The 11,926-nt window shown below is 38.4% G+C and overlaps 1 protein-coding gene across 13 annotated transcripts in view; it reads left to right on the plus strand.

Moving 5' to 3' along the window:
• The window catches only part of dock7 (dedicator of cytokinesis 7), a 428,740-nt gene extending 417,091 nt beyond the window's left edge, over positions 1-11,649 (plus strand). For 3 of the 13 annotated variants that reach the window (XM_025054108.1, XM_025054116.1, XM_025054120.1), the window contains 20 exons: positions 159-341; positions 942-1,101; positions 1,487-1,583; positions 2,205-2,222; positions 3,207-3,303; positions 3,387-3,521; positions 3,618-3,770; positions 4,070-4,228; positions 4,348-4,448; positions 4,552-4,744; positions 4,845-4,988; positions 5,098-5,229; positions 5,637-5,651; positions 7,976-8,101; positions 8,263-8,352; positions 8,432-8,668; positions 8,992-9,135; positions 9,245-9,351; positions 9,454-9,621; positions 10,864-11,649. In XM_025054108.1, the coding sequence (XP_024909876.1) occupies positions 159-341; positions 942-1,101; positions 1,487-1,583; positions 2,205-2,222; positions 3,207-3,303; positions 3,387-3,521; positions 3,618-3,770; positions 4,070-4,228; positions 4,348-4,448; positions 4,552-4,744; positions 4,845-4,988; positions 5,098-5,229; positions 5,637-5,651; positions 7,976-8,101; positions 8,263-8,352; positions 8,432-8,668; positions 8,992-9,135; positions 9,245-9,351; positions 9,454-9,621; positions 10,864-10,906 (2,502 nt within the window). In that variant the 3' untranslated portion in view covers positions 10,907-11,649. Of the gene's footprint in view, positions 1-158; positions 342-941; positions 1,102-1,486; positions 1,584-2,204; positions 2,223-3,206; positions 3,304-3,386; positions 3,522-3,617; positions 3,771-4,069; positions 4,229-4,347; positions 4,449-4,551; positions 4,745-4,844; positions 4,989-5,097; positions 5,230-5,636; positions 5,652-7,966; positions 8,102-8,262; positions 8,353-8,431; positions 8,669-8,991; positions 9,136-9,244; positions 9,352-9,453; positions 9,622-9,736; positions 9,757-10,863 lie in introns of all 13 variants that reach the window. The other 10 variants (XM_025054112.1, XM_025054117.1, XM_025054114.1 and 7 more) reach the window with 7 other exon arrangements.
• The last annotated feature ends 277 nt before the right edge of the window (positions 11,650-11,926 follow it).

Consider the following 11,926-nt stretch of genomic DNA (forward strand, 5'->3'; position numbering starts at 1 on the left):
AAAAGTATTTTTTATGAATATTTCAAGCATAGTATGTTACTTATAGTGGTTGATGTTACAAAAAAATAAATATTTTTCCACCTGAAGTTTAAGCATAGATGTACACATTTTTATGTATTTTAAAGCTGATTATTGTGTTTTTTTCACCATATTTTCAGGCAAATCGTCAACACGGAAGCTTCTCGGCTGAGTCAAGTCGCAGCCTTCTTATCTGTTTGCTGTGGGTACTGAAAAACGCTGACGAACTGGTGTTACAGAAATGGTTCACAGATTTGTCAGTTTCTCACCTCAACCGTCTGCTGGATCTTCTCTACCTCTGTGTCTCATGCTTCGAGTACAAGGTAATAACCATGGTGCATGTGCTTGCAATGTGGAACTACAGTATTTAGTAAGCTATAGGGCTGGTGATCACATTTTTTTCATACAGAATATTGACTAATACAAGTTCTAATGGAAAGTTCCAGCCCCTATGAGTCTCTTCTGCCACTCACTTCCACCCTTAATGGCACAATAAAGGGTGTAAGTATGGAGTGTTAGATTTTGTGTATAGAGTGAGAGAGACCATAGGGAGGGTTTTGATATAAAATAGCCGTTTAGGATTTAATTTAATAATTTAAAACATAAACCTTTTGTCTGCTAAATGTAATTTATCAGTTTTTATAGGAAAAAAGATATACTGTATATGTCATTTATGGTAATTAAGGCTTAAAAAATGAGATATGATTTTTGGATCATATGAAATTAGCCAAAATGTTCTTGTTAATTTTCTGCTATATTCAATTTTTATTTAAGCTGTCCTTGCTGTGCTGCTCCCTTTCAAATGCTTGCATGGTTTCTCTTCTGCTTCTAACCTGCTTTGCTGTGTGGTGGTGCTTGTGCTACGAATAACCTCTCTCGCTGTGCGTTCTCTGTCTGCTCTCCCTCTGCCTCATGGATACAAGGCCCATGTTGTGTTCACCATGCAGGGAAAGAAAGCCTTTGAAAGAATGAACAGTTTGACCTTTAAGAAGTCCAAAGACATGAAAGCTAAGCTGGAAGAGGCCATATTGGGTAGCATCGGAGCCAGACAAGAGATGGTGCGTCGTAGCCGTGGACAGCTTGGTAAGAGTATGCTCAGTTCAAATGTACATTTATGAAAGATAGAAGAGCTCAATTGTTGTGGTTTCCCATAGTCTAATAACCATATATACAACTAATATATATGTATACATATACCTTTAGTTTTAATAACAAAATAAAATAACTTATTTGTTTTGGACTCACAATGCACAATGCATATTTCTGTATGCATGTTTCTTAAACATATGATTTATTTCAAATCCCCAAAAAATTGACTTTTGCAAATATGTGTGAAAAAAATAAAAACTGCCTAAAAACTCAAGATAGGTGCATAATTTGTTCAGATTAAAAGTATGTACCAAAATGTAAAATTATACTTGCAAAATGTCTTTCACACTGTAAAAATAAGTGTTTCTCAAACATTTAGAACGGAGTCCATCAGGCAGTGCTTTTGGGAGTCAGGAGAACCTTCGCTGGAGGAAGGACATGACTCACTGGAGACAAAACAGTGAGAGGATGGACAAGTAGGTTTTTTTTGTTTTTTTAAAAAAAACTGTTTGGATTTTAAGCAGAAAAAACTTCAAATGTTTGTTTCGATTATTTGGCTCTGCATTGGTCCACCTTTAAAGGTAGCTCACAGTCATCTCTCACCCGCCTCATTTTTTGTTTTCTTTTGTTGAACAAATCTTCAAAATAAAAGTTCAAAAGTTTGAAAATAAAAACTAAAAAATTACTAAAAATACACCAATTTGCCTTAAAATACTTAGCTATGTCCATTTTTGTGGTTAAAGTTCAGAAATAATATACTTTTTTGGCACAAAAACTTTTGATCACAGAAAATACTATACCAATAAGTTCATGAGCAAATCTCCGAAATAACAGTTTCTCAAAAATGACTAAAAATACTCTCATTTGCCTTAAAATACTTAGCTATGTCCATTTTTGTGGTTAAAAACCAGAAAAAAAATACACTTTTTTGGAACGTCATCTTTTGATCACAGTAAATTACTATACCAATAAGTTCCTGAACAAATCTCCGGGGGAAAAAAAGTTTCTCAAAAATTATCCTTCCTCCCTATTCACTTCCACAGTTTAATTTCCGTCAATTTCCATTTGTTCTTCCATGTTGCTGTGTGTTAATGTAGGAGTCAGAGATCAGTCAGGTACTGTATGGTCCACATTTGTTGTGTGCTACTCTGAATTCCCTCCCTGTTCAAGTTTGTTCACTCATGGTGTATTCATGCATCTGTGGAGACGGTTAAAATGGACAAAAAGTATTTCAAAACAAAAAGACAAATACTCATGCATTACTGTTATTTTGACTTGTTCAAGCAGTATTACGTGTATTTGTTGATGTCACCAATTCTTTCCTGAATGAAAGGTTTTTGTCCATTTTTACCATTTGAGTTTACACATGCATATACGTACTTACCAACATAGAGACGCCCCTTCATTCTGCCCCACCTCCTTTACCCCATCAGTCTGTCTGCCATGGTAACAGTGTCTGTCGCGGGGTTGGTTCTTGATTGCAGTGGATCTGTTTTTGCTTTTTAACAAGTCTGCTTCATGTGTTGGGATTGTGGGTCTTTCTGGTTGCACAACAGACACATTACTGTCACATTACACACAGTGTTAGTTTGAAAAACACATTACATGGAGGTAAGAGACACCAAACAGTCATAATCATAATCACAATTCTAATTAATCTGGATTAATCAACATAAACCAACATTCCTATGTATGCTAATTTTCTGTATATTGTCAGAGCAGGTGGATATGTGTTTGTGTTTTACACCTGGTTTGATTTGTGACAAATAAACGTCACAAATAAAAACACGGCCCTCCACACACTCACATATATCTCTCCTTCTCTCACACACATATAAACACATATGGCGTTGGCGTCTTGCTCCACATGCACCAACCGTTTAGAACCAATTTGAATTTGCAGCAAGTAGATTTCCAGTATTCAAAATGGCAGCGTCTGGTCGCTGAATGTAACCTGACTGATGGTATAAACACACCACAGTCAGTGAAATAAAATATATTTTAGATTTGCTCTCTGCAGTGGAGTCTCAGCCCACCTGTCGCCAGGGTTTTGGATTCAATGTCATTTTTCACAGAATCCTCTGTTCTCATAATTACAGGACCAGAGCAGAGCTGGAGCATGAGGCACTTATTGATGGTAACCTAGCAACAGAGGCCAACCTAATAATCCTTGATACTTTGGAGATCATTGTCCAGGTATGAGAGTGAAGACAAAGAGTTAATCAGAGAAAATGAACAGAGTCGTACCTGACATGCTTTCGTGTTGCTCCTCTTCGCAGACTGTGTCTCTGACCGAGTCCAAGGAGAGTGTCCTGGGTGGAGTACTGAAGGTACTTCTCCACAGCATGGCCTGTAACCAGAGCGCTCTCTACCTGCAACACTGTTTTGCCACTCAGAGGGCGCTGGTGTCAAAGGTTTGTCAACTGAACTGCTCCATTATTCTGCTTCTTCTTTTCTTTTTTTTATTTATGCTGGATTTTAAATGTGTGTATTTATCTCGGCTTGTGAAGTTCCCAGAACTATTGTTCGAGGAGGAGACAGAACAGTGTGCTGATCTGTGCTTAAGGCTACTGAGGAGCTGCAGCAGCAGCATTAGTACCATCAGGGCCCACGCCAGCGCTTCCCTCTATCTCCTCATGAGACAAAACTTCGAGATCGGCAATGTGAGTACTCAAATTCACAATACACACTCAAATACTGCGACCAAGGTTCATCAAGGGTAAGTTCAATAGCTAAAAGTTCACTGTCTGATGCAGCCAATCAGAGGATTTACTTCTAATTAACTTTCACAGGATTTCTTAGGAAAAATAATTATTTGGAATTGTTTCATTATTTCAAATATTCTACAGTCAGTCACATGGTTGAAATCAAGAATTTTTAAATAATTTTTGCTCTTTACTATTTGTGTTCCACTTTTTTTGTTTTTGGCACTTTGTCACAATCGTCTCTCTTTGTCGTCCAGAATTTTGCCAGAGTGAAGATGCAGGTCACCATGTCTCTGTCCTCACTGGTGGGAACTTCTCAGAACTTTAACGAGGAGTTCCTGCGCCGCTCACTGAAGACCATCCTCACGTACGCAGAGGAAGACCTGGAGCTGAGAGAGACCACGTTTCCAGACCAGGTACTGTCTGAGTTAAACTGGCAAACTGGTAAAGGTGTAACATGTAGAGCCAATTAAGTGTCACCTTAGCACTGTTGATTGGTTTGTGAGCTGAAAATGTTTTCTCATCGTCCCTTCAGGTCCAGGACCTGGTCTTCAACCTGCACATGATCCTGTCAGACACAGTGAAGATGAAGGAGCACCAGGAAGATCCAGAGATGCTGATTGATCTCATGTACAGGTACAAAACAGTTCCTTCCAGTCCAGGCCAGTATGTTTCAATGATTTTTCCTTCCACTGTTCACATCTCTGTGTTTCTGCTTCATCGCGGTCTTCACTTCCAGAATTGCTAAAGGTTACCAGACGTCTCCAGACCTGAGGCTGACGTGGCTCCAGAACATGGCAGGAAAACATTCGGAGAGGAACAACCACGCGGAGGCTGCTCAGTGTCTTGTTCACAGCGCTGCTCTGGTGGCAGAATATCTGAGCATGTTGGAGGATCGCAAATATCTCCCCGTGGGCTGCGTCACCTTCCAGGTAGAGACATTTTAACTCTACTGAACGTCACGTCCGCAGCTAAGAAACATCAGCTGAAGTCTGTACTTGACTTGTTCACCGTTTGATTTTTGACTTTCAGAACATTTCCTCAAACGTCCTCGAGGAATCAGCAGTGTCAGACGACGTAGTGTCTCCAGACGAGGAGGGCATTTGTTCCGGCAAATACTTCACAGAGATCGGTCTGGTGGGGCTGTTAGAACAGGCTGCTGCCTCCTTCTCCATGGTGAGGAGTAGAAAACGTTCACTGTAATGAATGCGCTTTGAATCCATTTGTTTGTTGTCGAGACGTCGTAGAGAATTCACAGCAACATTCCTCCTGTTCTCTGATCCAGGCCGGCATGTACGAGGCAGTGAACGAGGTTTACAAGGTACTGATCCCTATCCACGAAGCCAACAGGGATGCTAAAAAGCTGGCCACCATTCACGGTAAACTACAGGAAGCCTTTGGGAAAATTGTTCATCAGGTAAACACACACACAGCGTGTCATTTGTTCTTTTACTTCGAACTAAATCTGTGAAGCTGCAGTTCTCAAACAAGCAAAACAAAATGTTTTAAGTGGAGAGTCTGACTGCTGAGTGATTCCGTCGTGACCGCTCTAGATTTTAGTATAGAAAAGTATAAAAGTATAAAAAAAAAAACACATCAATGGTCATTTATATTTCTGCATCCCACTATTTGAGAACCTCCGATCTACAGTCCACAACAGCTCTATGGTTACGTCCACTGTTTGTCTCCGTCTGATTTCTTCAAACCTCCAGATTCGTTCTCTTCAGATTAAAAAACAAAATCTATTCTGCTTGGAGTTACGCCGAGTGTGTGACTTTTGTGTTGCGGTGTGTTTACATGTCCTGTGTTCTCTTTGTCACACAGAGTACTGGCTGGGAGGTAGGTGGTCTCACGGTTCCTGCTTGGCCATGCTCACCACTTTTTTTTTTAATTTTATTTTCGATTCAAATTTTTATTTTCTTATTCTCATCACCTGTTCACCAACCGTGGACGTTCTGTCCCTCTCTCCACTCACACATCCAGTCCATTAACACCTGCAGACAATATATTTTGTCTGCCTGCTGTCTCAGCAGCGACACCTATCTTCCTCTCACTGAACAACAACAGGAGCTTGGTTTCTTTTTAAACCAATCACAGTGTTGACACTGCATGGGAGCCACAGCACGCGACACTAACGACAAACACCTCCGTGAATGCATCACTCGCACAAACCACACCCGCCCCCCGTCACCCACCCTAATCCCCCATCTTTCTTCTGGTGCCTCCACCAGAACACACTCATCAACCGGCTCTGCCCGCTGTCAAGGTCCAACTCGTCCTCAACCACAGGGTTCGATTTCAGTGCTGTTTCTAAAGTGTCCTCTAGTCTCCCTGTCACTCTGTTCACACACACCTGTGGAGCCACAAGGTGGTGCTGTAAAGTCAGATTGGCTCGATCAAACCCGGAGTCCGTAATCGCAGAATTACGTGATTTTTGTTTTTTGTAAATCTTTTTGATTTGATTACTTCACGCCTCCTTTCCATCTTCTCATTAGCTCAGACTAAATCGACCCCTGATTTTTTTTCATCCATTCTGTTTTTCCTTTCTTTTTTTAACAGTATTAACACCAGACACTTGTGTTTTGTTGCATGATTTGGAGAGAGCACTTTTTATTTGGTTTTGCATTATTTGATTTTGCATTGAAGTGCACTACGAGTCTGTGACGTTTTCCTTTTTCATTTTCTCCATAACTGCCTGCCTCTGCATGGTTCAGTTACTGCCCCAAAATGTTTATATTTATTTATTTATTAGAATTTCAACTAAAATAATTCTGCTGTTGTTTGCTTGTATTTTGTTTCTAAGAATACTCTGAAAGAATACAACCCTGATTAAAATCTGTTGTGTTTTCTCCTTTTTGATTTCCCCGGTTGCCGACCCCTCCCACTTTACTTAATTGTGTCTTGTGGTAAGTTCCTTAGTTTTAGGAGCTTCTTCAACTGCTCTCTACGCGTTATATTCCTTTAAGCATTTGTAGTTACTTTTACATTTATCTTTTATCTCTTAAAAAAAAATCATTTAACTGCTTATCTGTTTTTATTCCAAATCATATCGGCCGTTTGCTTCATTCTTTCAATTTCCCTCCAGGACAGACACATGTCCTGAACTAGAAATGTTGATTCTGCTTCATGTTTTCTTACGACATTAGCATGCTAGCTCTAGAGTGTCATGTCAGTGTACGGCTCTGTATGTACAGGTTTACCAAGTTCCTGTACAGCTGACATATTTGCCTGTTACCAGTAGGAGGGTTATTGAGTTTAGGATGGAATTCACTTTATTCTGCATAGACTTCCCTGTTCTGGCTTTTTTTCTACTTGGGTCATGGCTAAAGCAGCTGAAATTTTAATATGGATGGTTGTTTTTGTTTTTTGTTTTTTCCTCACACTTTAAAATTGTCTTTTGTTTTAATGGTTGTTTTTGTTTTTCTCACACTTTAAAATTGTCTTTTGTTTTTTGAATGCACAATATTTCATACATCTCTAGACACTAATCTTTATGAAGCTGTTCTAGGCTGCTCTCCTCTCTCCATGCCGGTTGGTTCTCAAAGTTTTGTATACATTGTATCAACTGCAAAAATATCTGGCTCTCAGAGTACCAGAAGTATGACCAACGATAAAATACAGCAGTACACAAAAAGAAAAGAATTATTCCCAATAAGATTTTTAACCATAATAATCAGCCAAAGTCACAGTTCAACAAACAGCAGCAGCACTGTTACACATCTTCTGAAGCCATATCCACAAGTATTGCCAAAATAATTAAAAAAGTCAAGTTGCCTTATTTCAGCACTAGGGGGAGCCCTAGTTCCATCAATGGTATGTACTGTATATCTCCACCAATGGTATGCGTACAAATGGTGGAGATAGACTGCTCTGTGACATTCTTTACAAGTTTGTTATGTTGGTTTCAGTTTCTACTTGAGGCTCCACGACCACAGTTTTAAAATTCAACGTCACTGTTGTTTTTTCAGTCTTGAAGAAAAGCTTTGCTTTATCCACTGATAACATAAAGCAAATGTATCATTCACAGCAGGAAACTCCACTGTTAAATATTAACATACCACCTTATTAGTGCAAAGTGCAAAATAATTAATTATAATTAATAATTTTGGTTTTAATTCAAATTTCAGTAACCATTTTATTTCCTCTGCTGACAGGATGGAAAGAGGATGTTTGGTACGTACTTCAGAGTTGGATTTTATGGTTCGAAATTTGGCGACCTGGACGAGCAAGAGTTTGTCTACAAAGAGCCTGCAATCACGAAGCTGGCGGAAATCTCTCACAGGCTGGAGGTAAAATGACCATGGGTTATGAAAATAAAATTCACTTTGGATTTCCTTAGTAAATTCTTGTTAACAAAATGTTGAAATTAGGTCACACTGCCATCATTTTAAACTTTTTATAAAAAAAAATATTTTACCAAAATTGTCTGAATATTCAATTTTTCTCTCAGGGTTTCTATGGGGAGCGTTTTGGAGAAGACCAGGTTGAAGTCATTAAGGACTCCAACCCCGTGGACAAGTGTAAGCTGGATCCTAATAAGGTGGGTATCAGGCAATGTGGTCTCTTTCATTGGCTCAGTCTCAACTTGCAGTGTCAAACATATTTACTTTTCCCAGCAGGCGTTCATCCAGATAACCTACGTGGAACCCTATTTCGACACGTACGAGATGAAGGACCGCATCACATACTTTGACAAAAACTACAACCTGCGTCGCTTTGTTTACTGCACACCCTTCACACTGGATGGCCGGGCACACGGAGATCTGCACGAACAGTTCAAGAGAAAGACTATTCTCACCACCTCGCACGCCTTTCCTTACATCAAGACACGGATCAACATCATCCACAAAGAAGAGGTCAGTGACTTAGTAGTTCATGGCAGTGGTAACTCAACTTAGCAGTTAAAAAATCAACTATAATCGTGAATATATTACACATTGAAATTGACTAAATCCAATTAAGATTTAGTTGACTTACATCATTTTGATGACTTAACTAATTGACTAAAGTGTAACTAAAATTTGTCTATTCACAATAAGAGGACTAAGTTACAATTTAGTCAAAGACCTTCAGACTAAATCAATGTAATAACAGTACTAATTTATAATAAAATGAAACCAGCTCCATGTCCAAACCTGGTGCCTAGTTTCTCTGGTTACTAATGACTGGTATATTCTAGATCATTTCCACGCCCATCGAGGTTGCGATAGAGGACATGCAGAAGAAAACCCAAGAACTGGCTTTTGCCACCCATCAGGACCCTGCTGATGCTAAGATGTTACAGATGGTCCTTCAGGGATCAGTTGGTACTACTGTCAACCAGGTGAGGTCTTGAGATACTGGTCTGAATTACAAAAGCCATATATTTCAAAGTCTACACATGAGGGGAAAAAATCTCTAGATGGGTAATAATTTTTCCTTTTTGTCCACAGGGTCCCTTAGAGGTGGCTCAAGTTTTCCTCTCAGAAATCCCCAGTGACCCTAAACTGTACAGACATCACAATAAACTACGGCTCTGCTTCAAAGACTTCACCAAGAGGTACAGACTGTGAATCATTACCTGAACAAACGTGTACCAATGTTCAGTAAAGACGTAAAAACACCTTCACTACAATGTTTCTCACTTCCATTTCAACCAAAGGTGCGAAGACGCCCTTCGCAAAAACAAGAGCCTGATTGGGCCGGACCAGAAGGAGTACCAGAGAGAGCTGGAAAGGAACTACCACCGACTGAAGGAGGCGCTGCAGCCCCTCATCAACAGAAAGATCCCTCAGCTTTATAAACCTGTACTGCAGGTCAACTCACACAGGTAGGACAGAACTAACGAATTTCTTTCTATCAGACAGTCTAAGGTTAAAGGTCATGTGTTTGTGGGAAGTAAATAAAAATCAAGTCTTTGTTTTTGCCTCTGTAAAATCATGCAGCAAACGGACGGCTTGACAAGGTAACTACAGAGTTGTTTTTGTTTGTGGTGTGGCTATGTCAACATGGACACAAGGAGTCAATTAAGTCAACTGGGATGGATAATACTATGTTGGTGAGGTAGTCTTGCACCACCAAGTACAAAGGATTAAACAACAATAACATAGTGACATGTTAACATAGCTTACAGCCACTTTGCTTAAACCATATTGTTACTGTGGTACTAGAGTACAAATATACACCCTCTCTGTACGACTAGTGTTGCACTGAAAACAATCACAGCCTGCATGTTGTAAATACAAATTAAGTGATCAGCTTGGAAACCACACTTTAGCTGCATATGTTTACCAAAGAAAACGCTGCATGGAGTGATGTTTATGGTAGAAACTAGGTCCCCACTCACTTATTACAATTTTTTAAAGGTATAAGCGAGTGATCCTGTCTCTCCCAATAGAACAGAAAAGGGATCCTCTGAATTATTATATAAAAACTAAACCATAAAGATGTAAAAGCAAATAAACCTTTCTAACGTCCATAAAGACTTCGACAGAAATCACAAAGAAAATGCAATCATTAAAAAAACAACTAAAGACTAATTGGATCTTAGTCTGAGGACAGAAGAGACTGAACATGACAGGATTCAGTGATGCAGAATAATCAGTATATCAGGAACTTGTTAGTTCATATGTTACTATATTTAGCCTTATGTTCTTGAGGCTAATGTGTAACTGAATAGTTTAAGATTAAACAGTTGTTGGATTCTTTGAATAAATGTTTCAAAAAACAGATGCAACTTACAGACAGCAGCAACTTTTTGACTAAATCTTGGAGAGCTATTCACTAACAACTGAAACGAGAACAAGCCCCAAAGACCCTAATATAAGTTACTTCTTACATTGCATCCTATACCAGTTCTCCACAACATGTACTTCTGAAAAGTGTTTTTTTTTTCTGGAAAAGACATTAACTGTTAAAGGGAACATCTGTGTTTTTGAGTGTTCAGAGCCTCATAATGTAGGTATTTTTCATGAATTAGATGAAGCCAAATTTGTTTGTTGTCAAATAAAACAATTTAGATCAGTTACTTTTTGCCAACATTTTGTTCTTTTTGCTTCTTTTCTCTCTGCAGAGATTCCTTCAGCAGAATCAGTCTTCGCAAGTTCGACATTTGAAGACAACCCTGACACACTAAAACACACCCTACAGGTTCACGAAACACTACCAAAATTGCGATTATTTATTTATTCTGATAGTGTAAATAATTCTGTCTTTTGAAAGTTGGTTGTTGTTTTTAAGGCTGAGCTGCAAAGGTACGTCATTCCAGTGTCATAATCTGTTTACAGACCAACTGTTACAAGTGGACTTCGAACAAAGGCGACCCCTTGAGTTTTATTTATTGGCCATTTGTTTCAATGGGGATCAAATGATAATAACGATAATTTTTTCCAAGTGTCACCTTAAAAAAACCCCACGAGCATTCACTATTATCAAAAACCACAGTATGTTAAAATATCACAATGGTACAGTGCCAAAAAATGTTGTCTGGCCAAAAAAGTGACTGTAAAGGAAAAAAGGTAACGTTTCTAATTAAAAAAAAAAAAAAAAAGTTAAGGTGTCTTTTTATTTATGTACAATGTGTCAACACTAAAGTCTGTATTCAATATCATGTGTGCACTTTTTTATTATGGTGTAGCAATGCATTTTACAACTTGAAAGTCTATGTAAAACTAAAACAGATGGGAGGTTAAGAAAAAAAACAAAAAAATGTTTTTTAATTATTTAACATGACGCTTTATCACTTTTATTTGACGCTACGATGTTTTAAAGTGAAGTACTTTAAGGTACTGCCTGTATTATTTACTGTAGTTTGTTTTATTTTAAATATTTTACAAAATAAATATTTTAATGTTCACTCTGTAACTCTGTTTTTTAACTCTTTCTTGTGTCGAAGTATTGAAAAGTTGATTCCCCTACCAACTATTACCGACTATTTTGAGCAGGTGGTAGTCTTTATACATTCTTTCAGAATTAAAACATACATCTACAATATATTGTGGTCAATTTGTTTTATACATCTCTATGTTGTTAAGCTAAAGCTCGATCAAATTTTAAGAAGTTCAAGCTATTAAAACAATACCATGAAACAAAAAATTTTAAAATGTTTATCCCTTTGGTAAACCAGGCTGTTTTGT

Source organism: Cynoglossus semilaevis, chromosome 2 (genome assembly GCF_000523025.1).
Source record: "Cynoglossus semilaevis isolate Cse_v1.0 chromosome 2, Cse_v1.0, whole genome shotgun sequence".
Taxonomy (NCBI): domain Eukaryota; kingdom Metazoa; phylum Chordata; class Actinopteri; order Pleuronectiformes; family Cynoglossidae; genus Cynoglossus; species Cynoglossus semilaevis.